Source organism: Nannospalax galili, unplaced genomic scaffold, assembly GCF_000622305.1.
Source record: "Nannospalax galili isolate Female #2095 unplaced genomic scaffold, S.galili_v1.0 scaffold641, whole genome shotgun sequence".
NCBI classification, from domain to species: Eukaryota; Metazoa; Chordata; class Mammalia; order Rodentia; family Spalacidae; genus Nannospalax; species Nannospalax galili.
In genome coordinates, this window is record NW_008345311.1 from 953,104 (window position 1) to 970,758 (window position 17,655).

The window sequence follows — 17,655 nt, forward strand, 5'->3', positions numbered from 1 at the left end:
AGGAAGGATAAAGCTTGGAAGTAAACTCGCAGAGTTAAGATACAATTTACTGAATTTGAGAAGATGCTTTCAAATTGTACATCTGGCAAGAGTTTTATAACCAGAATATTCAAGGAATTCCAATAAGTCAATAGCAACAACTTTTATAAGCTCTCAGTAACCTAATAAAAGTGGCCAACAGACATATCTAAAACATTTTACAAAGGAAAACATATAAACAGCCAATCAAGTACATCAAAACTTACTGACCCTCACTAGTCATCAGGAAAATGCAAATCAAAGCCACAATGAGATATCATATCATTCTATTTATTAGGGCTCTTAACAAAAGGAGAAAAAAGGACAAGATCTACTGAGGATGAGGCAGAATGGGAACCCTTAGAACCTGTGCCTGTAAAATGATGATTAGATAAGGAATATGTGATATATATATATGTATATATATATATAAATCTGTGTGTGTGTACCATCATATACATACTATGCAAACATGTATGAGAATGCAGTCTTGCCATTTACAATAAAATGGATGAAACTGAAGATTATTGTATTTAATGAAATAAACCAAACTCAGAAAAGCTAAGTAACACATGATCACATTCATATGTGGAACCCGAAAATATTGATTGAAGTGACATTTTAGAGTAAAGTTGGGAGAGTAAGAGAGAACGTAGAATGGAAAAATGTGACACAGTAACTGAAATAAAAGATTAAGTGGAGGCTCAATAGGTGATTTGCTATGTCAGAAGACAAACTCAGCAAATGCAAAGAGATCAACCAAGATAATAAACTCTGTAGAATAAAAAGAATGAAATAATGAAGGAAAAAATTAAACATTCTCAGAAACTTGTGAGGCAAAAAATCTACCAACATGTACAAAGTTGGTGTCCCATGAAGAAAGATGATACAGAAATGTTCAGAAAGAATGTTAGAAGAAATAATGTCCAAATATTCATGCAATTTAAACAGAAACAATCTTCTATACATCCAGGAGGTTCAGTGAACTCCAAGCCAAATAAAGTAAAAGAAGATCAAGTGTAGAAATAGCATGTCAAAGAATAAAGACAATGCAAAAATCTCAAAAGTACAAATGGAGAAGCAACTTATTATTTAAACATAATTCTCAACAGGATTAAATGATTTCTCACCAAAAACCAAGGGCTGAAGTAAATGTACAGTAAATCAGTATTATTGTTTCCAGCTAAGCTGTTTTTCACAAAGGAAAAATAAATGAAATATTCTCAGATAAATGAAAGCTGAAGGAATTGTTACTTTTTATATTGATAAAACGTAAATTTGTCACGATGAGATACTGATCGCAGATACGTATTCACCCAATAAAAAGGCCATAAAACACATGAAGAAGAACTAACATAACTGAAGGAGGAAAAGTGAATAATCCTCAAATGGTATTTGAAGACTTTACTACCCTACTCCAATTTATTGGTATATTGAATGAACAGAAAATTAATAAGGAAATACAGAACTTGAAAATATAAAATAGCGAGACCTAATAGATATCTAGAGTATTCAACACAATAACAGAAGAATATATATTTTTCTTAAGGGCACTTGGAACAGTTTCCAAATAGACTGTATCTTAGGTCAAGAAGCAGTTCCCTAAACAGACTGGATGTCGAGAAACAGTTCTCAATTTGCTCAAAATGATTGAAACTCAGAAAATAATATTTTCCAAACATGATGGAATGAAGTAAAAAACAGAAAGGTAATGTTGGAACTTTGTAAAGTATGGGAAGTTAGCAACGCAATCCTATAGAAGTAGTGAGTCAAAGGAGGAAGCACAAAATATTCAAAATATTCTGAGATAACACAAGAACACACCAAAAGAAGACTATGAAGTCTGATGAAAGCAGTACTTAAAAGAAAAATTTACGGTTGTAATGTCTATAAGAAAAACAATCTCAGATCAAATCAGTAAGTTGATTTTCCATTTAAAGATAGAAAACGGAAGGCAAGCCAGTCCCTGAGAACAGTTAATGAATGAAGTTTCTGCCTTAAAAAGATAAAATTAAACCCAAAGTAAGCAGATAAAAGGAAACAAAGGTAAGAAGCACATATCAATGACATAGAGATGGACAAAAAGGAGAAAATTTATGACCAAAGGTATTTCAAAGAAAAAATAAATAAAAAAGAGAAATAGCCATTTTCAGGAAGAAGGGAAATCATTACATGCTATATAGTTGTTAATAGAATGACATAAGGGGCTGAAGAGCTGGCTCAGCAGTTAAGACCACTTGCTGTACCTGCAGAGGACCTGGATTCAGTTCTCAGCACCCTCATGGTGGCTCACAACCATCTGTAACTTCAGTTCCAGGAGATCTAATGCCCTCTTCTGGCCTCCATGGATACACATAAAGAATAAAAATAAAATGCTTTAAAGGATGATAAATGGGTATTAAATACTGCTTTGTGCCAATAAATTAGAAACTTTAGATGAAACTCACAACTTTTTGAACAACCACAATTTATAAAAAGTGATATGTAAAGAAAATGATAATAGTCCTATTCATTTTGAAGTAATCAATAAACAATTAAGATGATCCCCAGGACCTACAGACTTGGAAGCTCACACTATCACATGACTATATTCCTTACTTGTTCTCAACAAAACTAATACACTGTAAAACTTCTACAAACTTTAAAAGACAGAGGTAGTTTCAGATTGATTTTTGTGAAACATATACTGCTGATACCAAAACTGGCCACCAAAGGAAAAAAAAAATCGACAAGGTAAAATTTTTCTTTAGAATGACTGATAAAGGTGTTAAAGTGTTGAAAGAACCCAGTAATATAGAAATATAAAGACCCCTATTACCAAGTGGAATTTATTATGGCAATTCAAGATTGATTATAACAATTAAAAATGCATACAATCTACTGTACTAACAGAATAAGGGAAGAAAGAAATCCCACAAACTTCCCACTAGACACAAAAAAGCTTTGTGGAAATTCACACCAATTATGAAAGGTCATAGGAAATATAGAATAAAAGGAAAATTCCTCAATCTGATGAAAGGTATTAAATAATAAACAACTGAACTAATACACCTCATTTATTATTGGGGGGTTCCCCTGTGCTAGGATTTTACAAACGGTAGGCAAGTCTTCTACATTTGAAGCCACACCCCAGCTTACAAACAGCACTCTTAATGTTGAAATATGGAATATATTTTTGCTAAGGAAAAATGAAAAGATGTCTTCTACCCCAAGTTTTACTGAAAACTATCTTGCAAGTACTGTCAGAATCATAAGCAAGAGTAATAATGAAATCATTAAGATAAGAAAAGATTAAGTGACAAATTTCATAAATGACATCATTGAGCATCCATAGAAAATTTCTAGTGATGTTAGGCGTGGTGGCATGTGCCTTTAATCCCAGTCCTCTGGTGGCAGAGGCAGGCGGATCTCTGTAAAATAAAGGACGGCCTGGTCCACATAGTGACTTCCAGGCAGGCTGGGACTAGGGAGACGCAGTCGAAACAAAACAAAACGAAACAAAACAAAACAAAAAATACAAACAACAAAAAAGAAAACAACAAAAAACAAAGTTTCCCGTGAATCTGTTAACAAGATCTTAGAAACACCAAGTGAATTTAACCAGATTTCTATGTGAAGAATAAATACATGAAATTTCAGATGTATGGGCAATTTCAGACACCTGATACTTGTCAAAGATGCCAAGAACACACAATGGAGGAAAGACAGCATCTTCAACAAATGGTACTGGAAAAACTGGATTTCCACCTGTAGAAGAATGAAATTGGAACCTATCTTTCACCCTGCATAAGTCAGCATCAAATGGTTCAAAGACCTCAGCATGAAACATGAAACTCAGAAACTGCTAGAAGAAATCATACACAGTACCCTCCAAGATATAGGTGTTAAGAAAGGACTTTCTAAATCAGACATCAGTTGCTCAGGATTAAAGTCAACAGTTGACAAATGGCACCTCATTAAAATAAAAAGCTTCTGTACAGCAAAATAAACAACCAAGAAAGTAAAGAGAAAACCCACTGAATTGGAGAAAATCTTCACCTTCTACACATCTGACAGAGGATTAAATATTTAGAATATACAAAGAACTCAAAAAACAAAAAAAAAACATGAAAATAAATGACCCAATAAAAAGATGGGCTAAGGCCCCAAGCAGAGAGTTTTCAAACAAAGAAATGAAAATGACAAGAAACACTTTAAAAAGTTCTCAACATCCTTAATAATTAGAGAATTGTAAATCAAAGCTACTCTAAGATAATAAACAACTAAAACACCTCATTGATTATTGAGGGGTTCCCCTGTGCTAGGATTTTACACACTCTAGGAGAGTCTTCTTACCCCAGTCAGACTGGCCAAGTTCCAGAAAATAAAAGACACCAAATGCTGGCAAGGATGTCAAGAAAGGGGAATGCTCATTCACTGCTGATGGAATCGCAAACTCTTGCAAGCACTATGGAAAGCTGTGTGGAGAATTCTTTAAAAAACTGAAAATGAATCTTCGATATGACCAGGTTATTTCATTCCTTGGCATATATCCAAGGGACTTATCCTACAGTAGAGATACCTTTACATTCATGTTTGTGGCTACTATTTTCACAGCATCTAAGAAATGAAACAAACTAAATATCCCTCTACTGACAAATGGATAATGAAACTGGTAAATTTATACAATGGAGTTCTACTAAGTGGCATGGAAAGACAAAATTACAAAATTTGGAGGTAAGTAATGGAACTGGAAACTATTATATTAAGTGAAGAAACACAGACTGAGAAAATTATCACCAATCTCTTATATACAAGTATACTGTAAAGCATTCATCAAAGAAGCTTCATTTTGCAAACGGATACTGTTACAGAGTTCCACAACTGGTCGCACACAGAGAGTATATGTCTGATAAATACTCAGTCCTAAGTGCCACATCTACAGTGAAACCTCTACACCGGAAGTTCATGGAACATAGGGGAACAAAGGGAAGAGAAAATACTAACATATCCCTCAACTCTCATGACAGAAACTTTCTCAGAAGAGCGTGATGCACACAGAATACTGCAGTTGGCCAAAGTGTAGAAAGTAAGAGACTGCAGTGTGCATGTCCCTGCACTTTTAATATAGGATTCCTATATTAAATCTCACCCACACAGGGCTCAGCGACCACTGTGGAAGAGGGGACAGAAAGATTGCAAGAACCAGAGTTGGTACATGGACCTAAGGAAACAGAGGCTTTCAGGCCTCTGGGAATTTGCTCATGTGAACTTGCAGCATGGTGGAAGTATGCACAAGACCCGTGCCAACTCAATCAGATGAAAATACAGTGCAAACCTAATCAGACAAAAACTCTGCAACAGGCCCCAACCTGAGCCCAGGAAGTATTGGCAACTGATTACTGATAGCTGAGGGAGAGTTGATCTTTTTTAAAAATATTTTATTATTCTTATTTTGTATATATGTGTATTGCCTGCATGTAGGTAAGTGTACCGGTGTTGTGCAATGCCTGCAGAGGACAGAAGAGGCCATCGGATCCCCTGGAACTGGAGTCACGGATAGTTGTTAGCTGCCATGTGGGTGCTGGAATTTGAATCCGGGTCTTCTGCAAGAACAACCAGTCTTCTTAACCACTGAACCATCTCTCCAGCCCCTAGTTGGTCTTCTTTAAGTGAGTGATTCTAGATAGGCTGACTAGACTCCAGTGGGTGAACTTACCCCAAGGAACATCTGAGTACAAATGCCTGACTGTATAGGCCTTAGCATGTATGACGGAATGCATGAAATCTGGTGGGGGAGCTATGAGTGGTTGCAGATGGGAGAGGAGGTCTAAATTTGATTAAGATCTATCATATGAAATGCACAAAAATTTAATAAAAATATACATAAATATTTCACATGTATTTCTTTCTATACACTAGTAACAAACAAGTAGAAAAAACTAAAAATCAACACAATTTACAATAGCATCCTAGGAAATTAAATGTCTAGAGATGTTTCTAACAAAGATATGCAAGACCTCTAAACTGAAAACCATAGAATAAAAAATAATAAAAATTCTTATGTAAAAATTTCATGCTTGTATATACATATCCACATGTGCATGTATTGGTAGACAGTATTCTTTTTTTTAAATATTTTATTATATTTTTTGTGTATGAGTCTATTGCCTTCATGTATATGAGCACACCTGTATCTTGCAATGCCTGTGGAGATCAGAAAAGGATGTCAGATCTCCTGGAATTGGAGTTATGCACAGTTCCTAGCTACCATGTGGGCATTGGGATTTGAACCGAGGACCACTGCAAGAGCAGTCAGTGCTCTTAAATGCTGAACCATCACTCCAGCCTTGGAAAACAATATTCAAAAGAATTCTGTATCCACTTAGTTGATCAACAGGGTCAATACAAATCTGCTATTTTAAAAACCAGAACATATTTTGTTTTGGAGATCAATAAGCTAATTAAAATTTTATATGAAAACGAAAAGCTTTAGAGTAATATAGATAATTTTGAAGAGCAAAATATTGATTATCAGACACATTAGATTTATTCAAATTTCTCTATATACAGATATTTTCCCCAAAATGAATGAACTGAGCTCATCAAGTATAGTGGCAAGAACAGTATTTGATATTTTATGACAATGACAAAATTGAAAAAAAAAAGAATATTGGGGCTCTTTGATTCCCTGCAGCCTGAGCACCTCCAATGTCTGCCCTACACCCTGTCCCGCTTCTAGCCTTGGACCCAATCTCTGCCTGCTCTTCTTCCTCAGATCTCTGGACTAGTTTCCTAACCCAGACTAGCTTATTCCTCTAGCCTAGCTTGTTAGACCCTCCACAGGCTGTCCCCACCTCTGTCTTGCCCTGGACTCCTGCCCTGGCTGACATAGACTGGCCTGCCTACTACCCTGGTAAGTCAATCCTGCTCACTACATCTTGATTCCCCTGCAGCATGTGCACCTCAAATCTGTCACACACACATCCTGTCTCTCTTCTAGTCATGGGACCAAGCCTGCTCCTGCTTTTTGCCTTGGGGACAGAGAGGGGAGATTAGAGAAGGAGAGAGAGAGGAGAGATAAATAAAGCTTAGATGATGTAAAAATCTAGAGGGAAACACATTAACTCAAAAGCATTCTGAAAAATACACGTACGACATCTGAACATTAGTGCATGTGTATGCCTGAAGGCTGTATAACAAGGAACACTGTCAGACAGGAGAAACTTCCCTTCCAGTTGTTGGTCAGAGTAGTCCAAGAGACTCTCAAAATAACATAGGCTGTTGCCAGAGACCTTGATTACCTTCCAAAACTTGAAGGTAAGACCCTACTGCTAAAGACAGAGAACATACTTCAGACAGAGGACTTGAGGCAATGGAGGTGGAACGGACATGGAAGCCTTCTCCCTGAAGACTAGCTCTCATAGTTCTAGAGGAGACTATGCAAGCTGCTAGGGGTGGAAATTAATCAGAGGCCCAATCCAGCTCTAAAACCCAATAACCACAACAACTGGTGCAACAAACTACCTCTATTGGTGCAGTAGGCACACTGCTATCTAGGGGGAAATCAATAGTTATCAGATTGAACTTAAAGCCCTCTCAGTGGGCGGGAATTCATGGGTGGCACTCTAAATATAGTCAAATATGCATGAATGGAGAGGCCATAAATCCTAGAGTAAATCCTATCTCTCTCATATTTCTAAACAAATGAAATTTCTTGCCGTATGCTAAACATGAATCCTTATATTTACAGACAAGTATACCATACACACTAATCAAAGAAGCTTCTTTTTGCAGCAGATGGAGGATATTACAGTTCACGACTGGTCACATGCAGAGAATATATGTCTGAGAGATGCCCAGCCCTAAGTGACGTATCTACAGTGGAACCTCTACACCTAAGGCTCATGGAACATAGTGGAACAGGGGGTAGAGAAAATAATAATACATCCCTCAATTCTCACCAGCGAAGCTTTCTCATACAACAGAGTGTGATGCACAGAGAAGGCTACTATTGGCTAAGTTTTAGAGAATAAGAGACCACAGAGTGTGTGTCCCCAGATAAGACTCGTATACTAAACTTCACCCACTCACAGCTCAGGGACCATTGCAGAAGAGGGGGTGGAAAGATTGTAAGAGCCAAGGTTGATGCATGAATATAAGGAAACAGAGACTTTTAGTCTACTGGAAACTTGCTCATGTGAACTTGCAGCAATGGTGAAAGCATGCAGAGGACCCATATCAACTCAATCAGACAAAAACCCAGCATAGAAGAAGGGAAATGGGCAGCAGGCCCCAGTCCTAGCCTAAGAACTATTAGCAACTGATTACTGCTGGGTGAGGGAGAATAGATCTTCTTTAAGATCGCTATACAGGCTGACGAAACTCCAGTGGGTGAACTTGCACCAAAGGACATCTGAGTCCAAATGCTTGAACTGATAAGACTTAACATACATGATAGAATTCATGAAATCCAGTGGGGGGGCATTCCAGGGGGTGTGGATTGGGTCTAAATTTGATTAAGAACTATTGTATGAAATGCACGAAACTCGATAAAATATTTTTTAAAAAGAATATTGGAATTTTTGGAAAATTTGTGTCTACCTTTGGGAGCTTGGAATCTTCCCAATATTTAAATATTTGTTTTCCTGTTAATATAGTTAAGGATTATTGGTGCATAAGATATTTTAATATTGTAAAACGGAATGATCAACATTCGGAAGGTCTGTATATAACAATTAGCCAACCTTTCCCCAGTTTTGACCTATGCTTGGGGCTGACAAATTGAATGGAATTTACACATTTAAAATACCAAAAGACTAGTGGATTTCAGTGTAACCAGAATTGAAAAATATTGAGATAGTGTTTCAGATTCTACATTGCAAGTAAAGGAATGAGCACTTGCTGAATTCTAATACAATCCCAAAGAAAACTAACCACATTTATCTGAAGACATTTTAAAGAATTTTCCATATTAAAGCTACCTATCTGTGTGAAAATATATGCTGTTTTCATACAATTCAGTGAAAGAAGCCTTTTCAATAAGCTAGATGCAAATGCCGACTTGAGAACTTAGTTGTCTTCATCTAAGCAGATGATAAAGAGTGGAAAACAATGCTACACTTTTCATTGATTTTATTTTTGAAAATGTAACATTTTCCTAAATTTAGTCATTTATGATATGATGTAATAGTTTATTACTGTTGAAATAATATATGAATAATTGTAAATTTTCTCAATTTTAATGAAGACAATAAATACTGATGTAGCATAAATAACTATATATTTAAGAGCAATAGGATTCAGAGACCAAGACATTTGAAAATTGATAATTAGTGATCTAAAAATTTTATAGCAGTTTTGTTCATTGTCCTCATTTAATTAATGAGAAAGTTTTGTTAAAATCTTGTATCATCCTCATATTTTTGTCTATCTGTTCTTTTAGTTCTGTCTTTTTCTGATTTGTAAATCTTGAGTCCACATTAATAGTATAGTTACAATTTTACTGAGTTATATTTTCAGGATGAATTAAATATCAATATACAGCGATATTAATCCAAAATATTTTTTAACCAAAAGTCTATTTTTAGTCATGTTAATGTAACGGTACAACAGTTTGACTGGAATTTGAGGAAAGCACCTTTGAAAATTTAGACTTTTTCTTTGCTTTTGCTCTATATACACCTCATATAATCCAGAGCTGTGTTATTTTTGTTTTTCCAATTCTGACATTCCTGGTTAATATAATTTGGGATACATTTGGTTTGAATCATGACATTTAATATCTGTTTTATATTTTCTTACTTTATCTACAATTATTTTTCTATCTCTATTTCCTTTTGGATTTATTTATAATAATCATTTTCTAACTGTATGTTAAACATCTTGTATATTCTAGATATTGCCCTTTAATATTTAAGTTACATTTTTTCATTAAATCTTAATTTGAATCTCACTTTTATCTTTAAAAATGTCATAATTGTATCAGACACATCATATACTTATTTTAAAATTTAAAAATTTTAAAAATGGAAAAGAAATGTAAACCCTTCACTTTGTAAGTAAAATTGTGCTTACACATCCATTTAAATCTGCAATAAGCTTCCTGGCTTATTATGTAAATATATCTGTACTTTTACTCAGAATAATGTATAATAGTTAAAATAGAACCAATCTTTAGATCATAATAGTAAAGACTGAAGAGATTTTAGCCTTGTTGTAATCTTGATCTATTACATATTATATATTATTATTATTGAGAGACAAAGAGAGAGATTACAAATGTTCTACATTCCAATTAGTTAAAATTCTTGACTTTAATATTAACATGGCTAAAGGATTTATGATTATCTTAAATTTATTCAATAACATGATTATCTCTTTTTAAATCTTCCAAATCCTTAAAAGAACCAATAGCTATGTCCTCTTTTTCTTTTCTTTTTTTTTCGTAAGCCTGAGCCTTTAACGGCTGCACCAGCTCTCCAACCAGCAATGTCTTTTTTTTTGTTTGTTTAACCAGAATTCAAGAAAGTAGTTAATATTGTTGAGAAATAGTATATTTTATTTAATACTGGCATAAATTTAGACATTTTTACTTCATGCTGGCTCAAATTTTATTATTAATTTTTTCATTAAAATTTGAGTATGCAACTTCTATAAATTGTTAAGATAAATATTCTGGGATAGATATTTTTTCACAGATTTCAATGTCATAATATTTAAATTTTAGACTTAAACTTGTAGCTTTGCAATCCTCAAAGCATTTTAAATATCACAAAGGCTATTTATCTGTGTTGCAGAATCCATTGGTATACTAACGTAAAAGATAATTTAGTCACACAAACGGAAATTTCATTTCTATATATTCACATTCATTATATTCATTATTGTTAACCTAAATATCGGATATATAGGTTAAGAATAATTACTAAACAGCATCCCGATTATACGCAAATGTTACCAGTCGACGTCTGTACGTTGTTCACAGTACATAATCCGAAGGTATTGAGCATAGCCGCTGCAATTCTTATGGCCAAAGGTATTTACCTATCGAAATTGCCCAAACAATAGCAATCTTCATGATGGCCTTAGTCCGCGAATTGAACCGGCTATGCTCAATAGGATTACGTATTGCTACATACCGATCCAGCGATATAGCGCAGAGGTGCATGATGGACGCAGTAGAAAATAAAACATCTAAAGAAATCCAGACGGGGCACAAATATCTAGGTAATGGCCAGACATAATCTGAAAGAGAACAGAGAGAAGACAAAAAAAAACAAAAACAAAAAAAACAAAAACATGTTATTCAAATTGTACTGAATATACTTTTAAATTTTAGTTTACTTATTTTCCTCTCCATCTCAGTGGTGAAATTTCAGAATTATTATCCCTGGTCGTGATAATGATGTCAGTGCTATAATTTTTTTTATTAAAGTGTGCTTTACATAATACAAATTTTCGTACATTTTACTGAATTTTTGTGCATTTTGTACAAAACATCTTAATCAACTTTATACCCCCTCCTCCATCACCATCCCCTCTATGCCCCCCCAGCAGATTTCATGCATTCTGTCATATATGTTAAGGCCTATCACGTCCAGTTTCTGTATCCAGATGTCCCTCAATGAAAGCTCATCCGCTGGTGTCTAGTCGGCCTATCTAGAGTCGCTCCCTTAAAAAGGATCAACTCTACTTCACCCAGCAATAATCAGCTGCCAATATTTTTCCACTAAGGTTAGGGCTTGCTACCCATTTCCACAGTTCCATGCTAGGCTTTTGTCTGACTGAGTTTGCATGGGTCTTGTGCATGTTTACACCATTGGTATAAGTTCATATGAACAAATTCCCAGAGGCCTGGAAGACAGTTTCCTTATGATCATGCTCAATCCCTGTTCTTTCAATCCCCTCCCCGCCTTCTGTAATGGTGGGTGTGTTTAAATATAAAATTAATAACTTTAGAGTATGAAATCCAAAGGCATTATTACCTTTACAGTATCATTCAAATATTGGCTCTGTCTAAGTTTGGATCATTTCATCACTCCAAAATCAAACCAGTAGCTATCCATTATGAGCAGTCACACACCACTCTTCTCTCCCCAACCCCTGGGCAAACTCAGATTTTCATATAGTTGGGAGTATTTTTCATAGTGGTGTTGATAATGATAATGAGACATCCATTTTCATCTATGTATCCATCTCTTTTAATGTGTGGTGATCATGTGAGGGATTTGGGGGGTAACCTTGTAATTCTTTCCCTATTCTCTTTATGGATTGTTTATTGCTGTGCATAGAACTGCACAATTTTTCATTTGTTGTTCTTGTATCCTGTAACTTTGCCAAGTTTATTTATTATGCAATAATAATTTTGCTTCTTCTTTTCCAGGTTTCCCACTATGTTTTATTTCCTTTCCTTGTCTATTTGTTTTAAGTAGAACTTCCAGTACAGTGCTGGAATAGGAACAATGAAAATTGCCATCGTTTCTTTTTCCTAATATCATAGAAGGATGTTTTAGCTTTTTACTATTCAGTATATTAGGTATGTGGTTTTTTTTTTGAATGCTTTTCATCATGTTGACCAAATTCATCTTTGCTATTTATCCTTTGAGGGTTTTTCTAATAAAAAAGTTAAGATATAGAAAAGTAATGGGTTTTATCAAATAGGTGTTTCTGAATCAGATAAGATGATAATTATTGCATGATGCACTGCATCAGTTGATTTTATTTAAGTTAAAACACATTTTCATCTTTGGGCTGAATCTATTTCATCATGATGAATGTAGTATGGTGTTGGATTTAGTTTGCAGCACTTTGTTGGGAATTTTTACATCTATATTCATATGTGATATTGATGTATAATTTTCTTATAGTGTATTTATCTGGCACGACTTCAGCTGTGCCTGCTTGCTAAACATAGTCACAATTGGGCTTGTTGAAAGTTGTGCTCCTTCATTAAAGGAGGGGCAAGCAGGGTCATTGGACCCTCACTAGAGTATCCAGTCACTCTTCCCGGCCAACTGTATGTAATTTGGCCCTAATCACACATCATCTCCTGGATGTGGGGAGGGCTAAAATATATAATCTGGGGAATGCTAAGAAGAGAAGGCTTGATCCATGCTGGTTAAAGGCTTTCCAGTGTGCATACTCTCAGGTCACTCATATACTCAGCAACCCCTCAGTCATCTCTGTAAGTAAGCTCAGCAAATTCATTGGTTTTCCAGGAAAACTTTAATTAAACATTGGTTTGATGCTAGAACCTTAAAAGGCGATAAGTATTACTTAGTATCCCTAGGAAAACAATTCTCACAAAAGATGGAATATTTATTTGTTAGTGCTACTATGTCTCATAATTATTTTAAAAAATGAGAATGTAAAAGATGTTAAAAGAATATGGGAATGGAGATATTTTCCAAAATAGACAGAAAAAATGAAAAAGCCTAAGCAAGCAATGAAGGTCTGTGTAGGTTTGTTATGATACACAAATGATGAGACTAAAGTAATATACACATAATCCTAAAATTTCTAAGGTCATAGTTTAGTCAATTAGTTTAAGGACCAAAATATATGTCTAGTCAAGATTTATCTGAGAACGTTCGGTTTTTGCCCAAGCTTAAGATACATAGCACATGGTAATTAAAAATACCAGACTGGTGGAACTAACCTTCTTGGATGTTTAACAGCCATACTTTGAGGCCTATACTAATCTGGTCAGAGGGCCTTAAAGGAAAGTTTTTTGCTTCTTTCCCTCCAAGGTTGACTAAATTCCAGGGGACTATGAAGCATCTCTGAAAATATCCTGTAACTGTGGTAAGTCATCTGTTCTCTTGTTCAGGGAGGCCATGGAGACCCCACCAGATGGACTTGAACTAGTGTCCAGTCTACAAAGAGGAGGGCCAACACAGAGGAAACATTTTCTCCATGCTTCTAAGTCGAGCAGGAAATTCGGCTTTATTTTCACATAAGTGGAACTGGTGAAAGAAAGGAGCCAGGTGCTCCTCCCAAGCCCATGTGACCCATGAGGAACAGATACTCAAACGACCTTAAGAGTAAAAATAAATTAGTTTGTTTAGGCCAACTGTATGGTCTTCAATGCCCAAAATGTTAAAACAATTATTTCTCATTGATGGTTTTGTTCCTAATCAGAAAGCACTGCTTAGATGTAAGACTTCAAATCTTGGTCTGCAATAACGTAGTACCCACATGTAGCTAAAGGAGACAACCAGCTATTGTTCTGAAATGATGGCCAAATTTGTTTTCTCCCCCTATCTAGAAGCCTTTGAGAGGGAACTGACACTGATTCTAACCACTCCAACAGCTATCAAGATACCTGAAAGCAAATCCTGAATCTATCACTCTCAAGTCCAGCCCTGGACTCCCTCCAATGGAGTCTCATATGGACATTTGAAAAATTGCACTGTTCTATTTTCTAGTTCCCTGTCTAGAATTTGTAATGCTAATTACTCTGTCTAGAACTTGTAATGCTAACTACTCTTGCCTTTACTTCTCCTTCACATCTGTTCACCAGTCAAGGACTTTCTTTTCTCCCTACATAGAAGTGTAATACAATTTGGGAGTCTTTTAGATAGACCCACTGAAAGGGTACTCCAATTGCTTCACCCTGGTGTCCCTGTTCAGCATGGAAGAAGCCAGAGTCCCCATCAGCAATTTGGGTAACCTCTTAAGAGGATGGTGTGATAAGAATAGGAGGTAGGAATTGGCTAGGCAGTTAGGGTAAAAAGACCCCAAAGAAAAGTAGCCAGTTTTTGGCTAAAAGTCAAAATGTCCTTGGGCTTCTTAGCAACATACTCTGTTCCAAAGGCCAAAAATGTCAAAAGTATTTGGGAGCTTTTATCTATTCCTTTAAAGATTTTAAGGTTACCTCTTCAGAGGGGGCAAATATCAGAGTAGCAAAAAGTCCCATAAAAAAGAAAGAAAGAGTACATGAAGTTGTCAGAATAAAGTGATGGGGAGATATGGGAGGAGTTGGAGGGGAGGGAGTGGGTGTGGATTTTATCAAAACACCTTATATGCATGTGCATGTTTAAAATCCTCAATAAAAGTTTTTAAAGTTAAAAAAAGATAATGTTGGTCTCACAGTATACATTCTATAAAGGATTGGTATTAACTATTCTTTAACTGTTTGGTGAAGCCAGTGAAGCCATTTGGGCTTGTGCTTTCTTTGTTCAGAGATTTATGATTATTGATCCAATGTCCTAATGTATTATAGGTCTCTTCAAATTACTTCTAGATTCATTTTCAATAGTTTTTTTTATTTCTGTGAGCTTGTTTCATCTAGATTATTTAATTTGTTAGAGTGCAACTATTCATTGTATTGTTTTCTACAGTTTCAGTTATTTTATGTGTGAATATATCTGTGATTTTTGCGTGTGAATGTATGTGTAAATGAATATATATACAGGCAGAGGCAAAAAGAGTGTGTTGGATCCCCTGGAACTGAAGTTACAGGCAGTTGTGTGCTGCCTGATTTGCGTGCTGTGATTCAAGATTCTCTGAAAGAGTAGTAAGCCCTCATGTCCACTGAACTATCTCTGCAGCCCCTATTTTCTAATCTTTCTAATTTCTATATGGTGTATAGAAATGCACTGACTTTCACACTTAATTTTTTCTTTTTAGTATATTCTTAGTTTATCTCACTAAATCTTTGTCAACTTTTCAAAGAATAAACTTTTTGTTTTCTTAATTGTATTTATTTGTCTTATTTTCTGTTATGTTGACATTTCAGTTTTTGCTAGTTGGGTTAATCTTGCTCTTATTTTCTAGCTTCTTAAGGCATGGAGTTAGGTTAGGTATTGTTATAAATATAATGATAGTTGTAAAATTATTTTCTGAATTTCAACATCTACATGTTCTCAGGATATGTTTCTGAAAAGTAGGTCTATGCATAGGTAGGAATATTACCCTTACCTTTTCTTACAGTGAAAATTATCACACCCTAAAGAATATGGATTTTGTTATATTGCTCCAAAGGGTTTTTGTGGTTTTAGTTTCCAGGCATCATCTTAGTTAGAAACAAGTCATGATTTCTAGCCCTTGATCTGAGGTTCAAATGATACCACTTACTATTTCGTAAGCTGCTTGAAGTATTTACTAAATGTGGTAGTTTCAATGAAAACTATCTGCCATAGGCTCGTGCATTTGACTGCGTGGTCACAGTTGGTGGTGCTGTTAGTGGAGGTATGGCATTGCTGGAAGGGACATAAAACGGAGTAGGTTTTGAAGACTTCATAGCATTGTCCTACTTCCAGCTTACTCTCTGTGCTTCCTCTGCATTCTTGAAGACATGACCTCTCAGCTTTCTGTTTCAGGTTCCTCCTGTCTCCCCTGCCCCCCACACATGCCAGGGTGATGGAGTCTTATCCCTCTGGAATCATAAACCCAAATAAATTCTCCCTTCCTTAAGTTTCCTTTATTATGGTGTTTTATCACAGCAATAAAATTGTAAAAGCTTCCGTTTCTGCCCATGCTTAAATTCTTTTATGAATGAGACTATGAACCCTCTAGGGGACCCCTTTTCTCCTCATTTCACCAATGTAGAACCCAAAGGAACTCACCTAGCTCAAAAGTCCCCACAACTGACCTCCTTTCATCGATGTTGTCGCTATCAATTCATTCAGCACACTACAGCTAGATAATTTTCCTAATCAGACGTGTGGTAGCATTTATCTTCCCTCCATAACCTATTGAAGACCCATCAATGACTTTCTGCTGGTACTAAAATAGACTCAATGTGATCTGGCCTTTATCTTTTCCTCCAGCCTTGTACCCTATCATCCTTCCTTCCTCTTTGAACATTTTCTCAGTCACTTATACCAAACATGCTCCTTTTGGCTCAGTGGGCACAGCCTGCTTCATCTCTTTGAAATGCTTTGCCCTTGATGAGTTGGCTCCTAGTTTTCAGTCTTAGCCAAATGTTCCTTCCTCAAGGAAACTTCGCCTCTCCTCCCATTTCTATTCTCAGAGAAGTAGGAAACTCAGTTTAAATTATGTATTCATTTGTTTATATTCTTCTGTGGTTAGTTTGTTTTCCCAAACATAAGATTCATGCCTTTTTTTGTGTCAACAGAAGCCTAGTTCATTATGTCTTTCATGAAGTTGGTGCTCAATAAATTTAGTTAAGTCGTTTTAAGTATGATATAAAAAATCGTCAGAGCCTAAGGGCTAAATACTGAATTATCCTATTTGTATGAAAAGATCATAAAAGAAAAATCTAAAGAAAAAAGAAAAAAAATGGTTACTGAACGTTGAGAATAGGACTGAATGAGATTTAGATGTAAACTGAGATATTTCATTAAGCTAATAGAATTTTTCTAAATGTGCACAACTCATAAATTTACTAAAAGTGTACATTTAAAATGGGTAAATTTCACACCATATATGTTATACCTCAGTGAAGGCATCTTAAAAATTAATTGGCCATAAATTTATGGCAGTATTACCTTATTGTCTACTCTGTTCCACTGATCCATGTGTCTACCCCTTTGTCAATACTACACTTTTCTCCCTATGTTTGTAATTACAGCACCTTTTCAAATGAGGTACAGTGAGTATTCTAACTTTATTCTTCCTTCTTAAAACTGTTTTAGGTATCATAACTTTTTGCTTTATTTGAATCTACTTAGGTAAAATTTGATTTTATTG

General features: G+C 35.4%; 1 protein-coding gene across 1 annotated transcript in view; it reads right to left on the bottom strand.

The window, feature by feature from the left end:
- Htr2c (5-hydroxytryptamine receptor 2C) overlaps nucleotides 1-17,655 on the bottom strand; it is a 293,810-nt gene that overhangs the window by 26,393 nt on the left and 249,762 nt on the right. Inside the window, exon 5 of the mRNA XM_008841567.1 lies at nucleotides 11,044-11,244. Coding sequence (XP_008839789.1) covers nucleotides 11,044-11,244 — 201 coding nt within the window. The remainder of the gene's footprint in view (nucleotides 1-11,043; nucleotides 11,245-17,655) is intronic.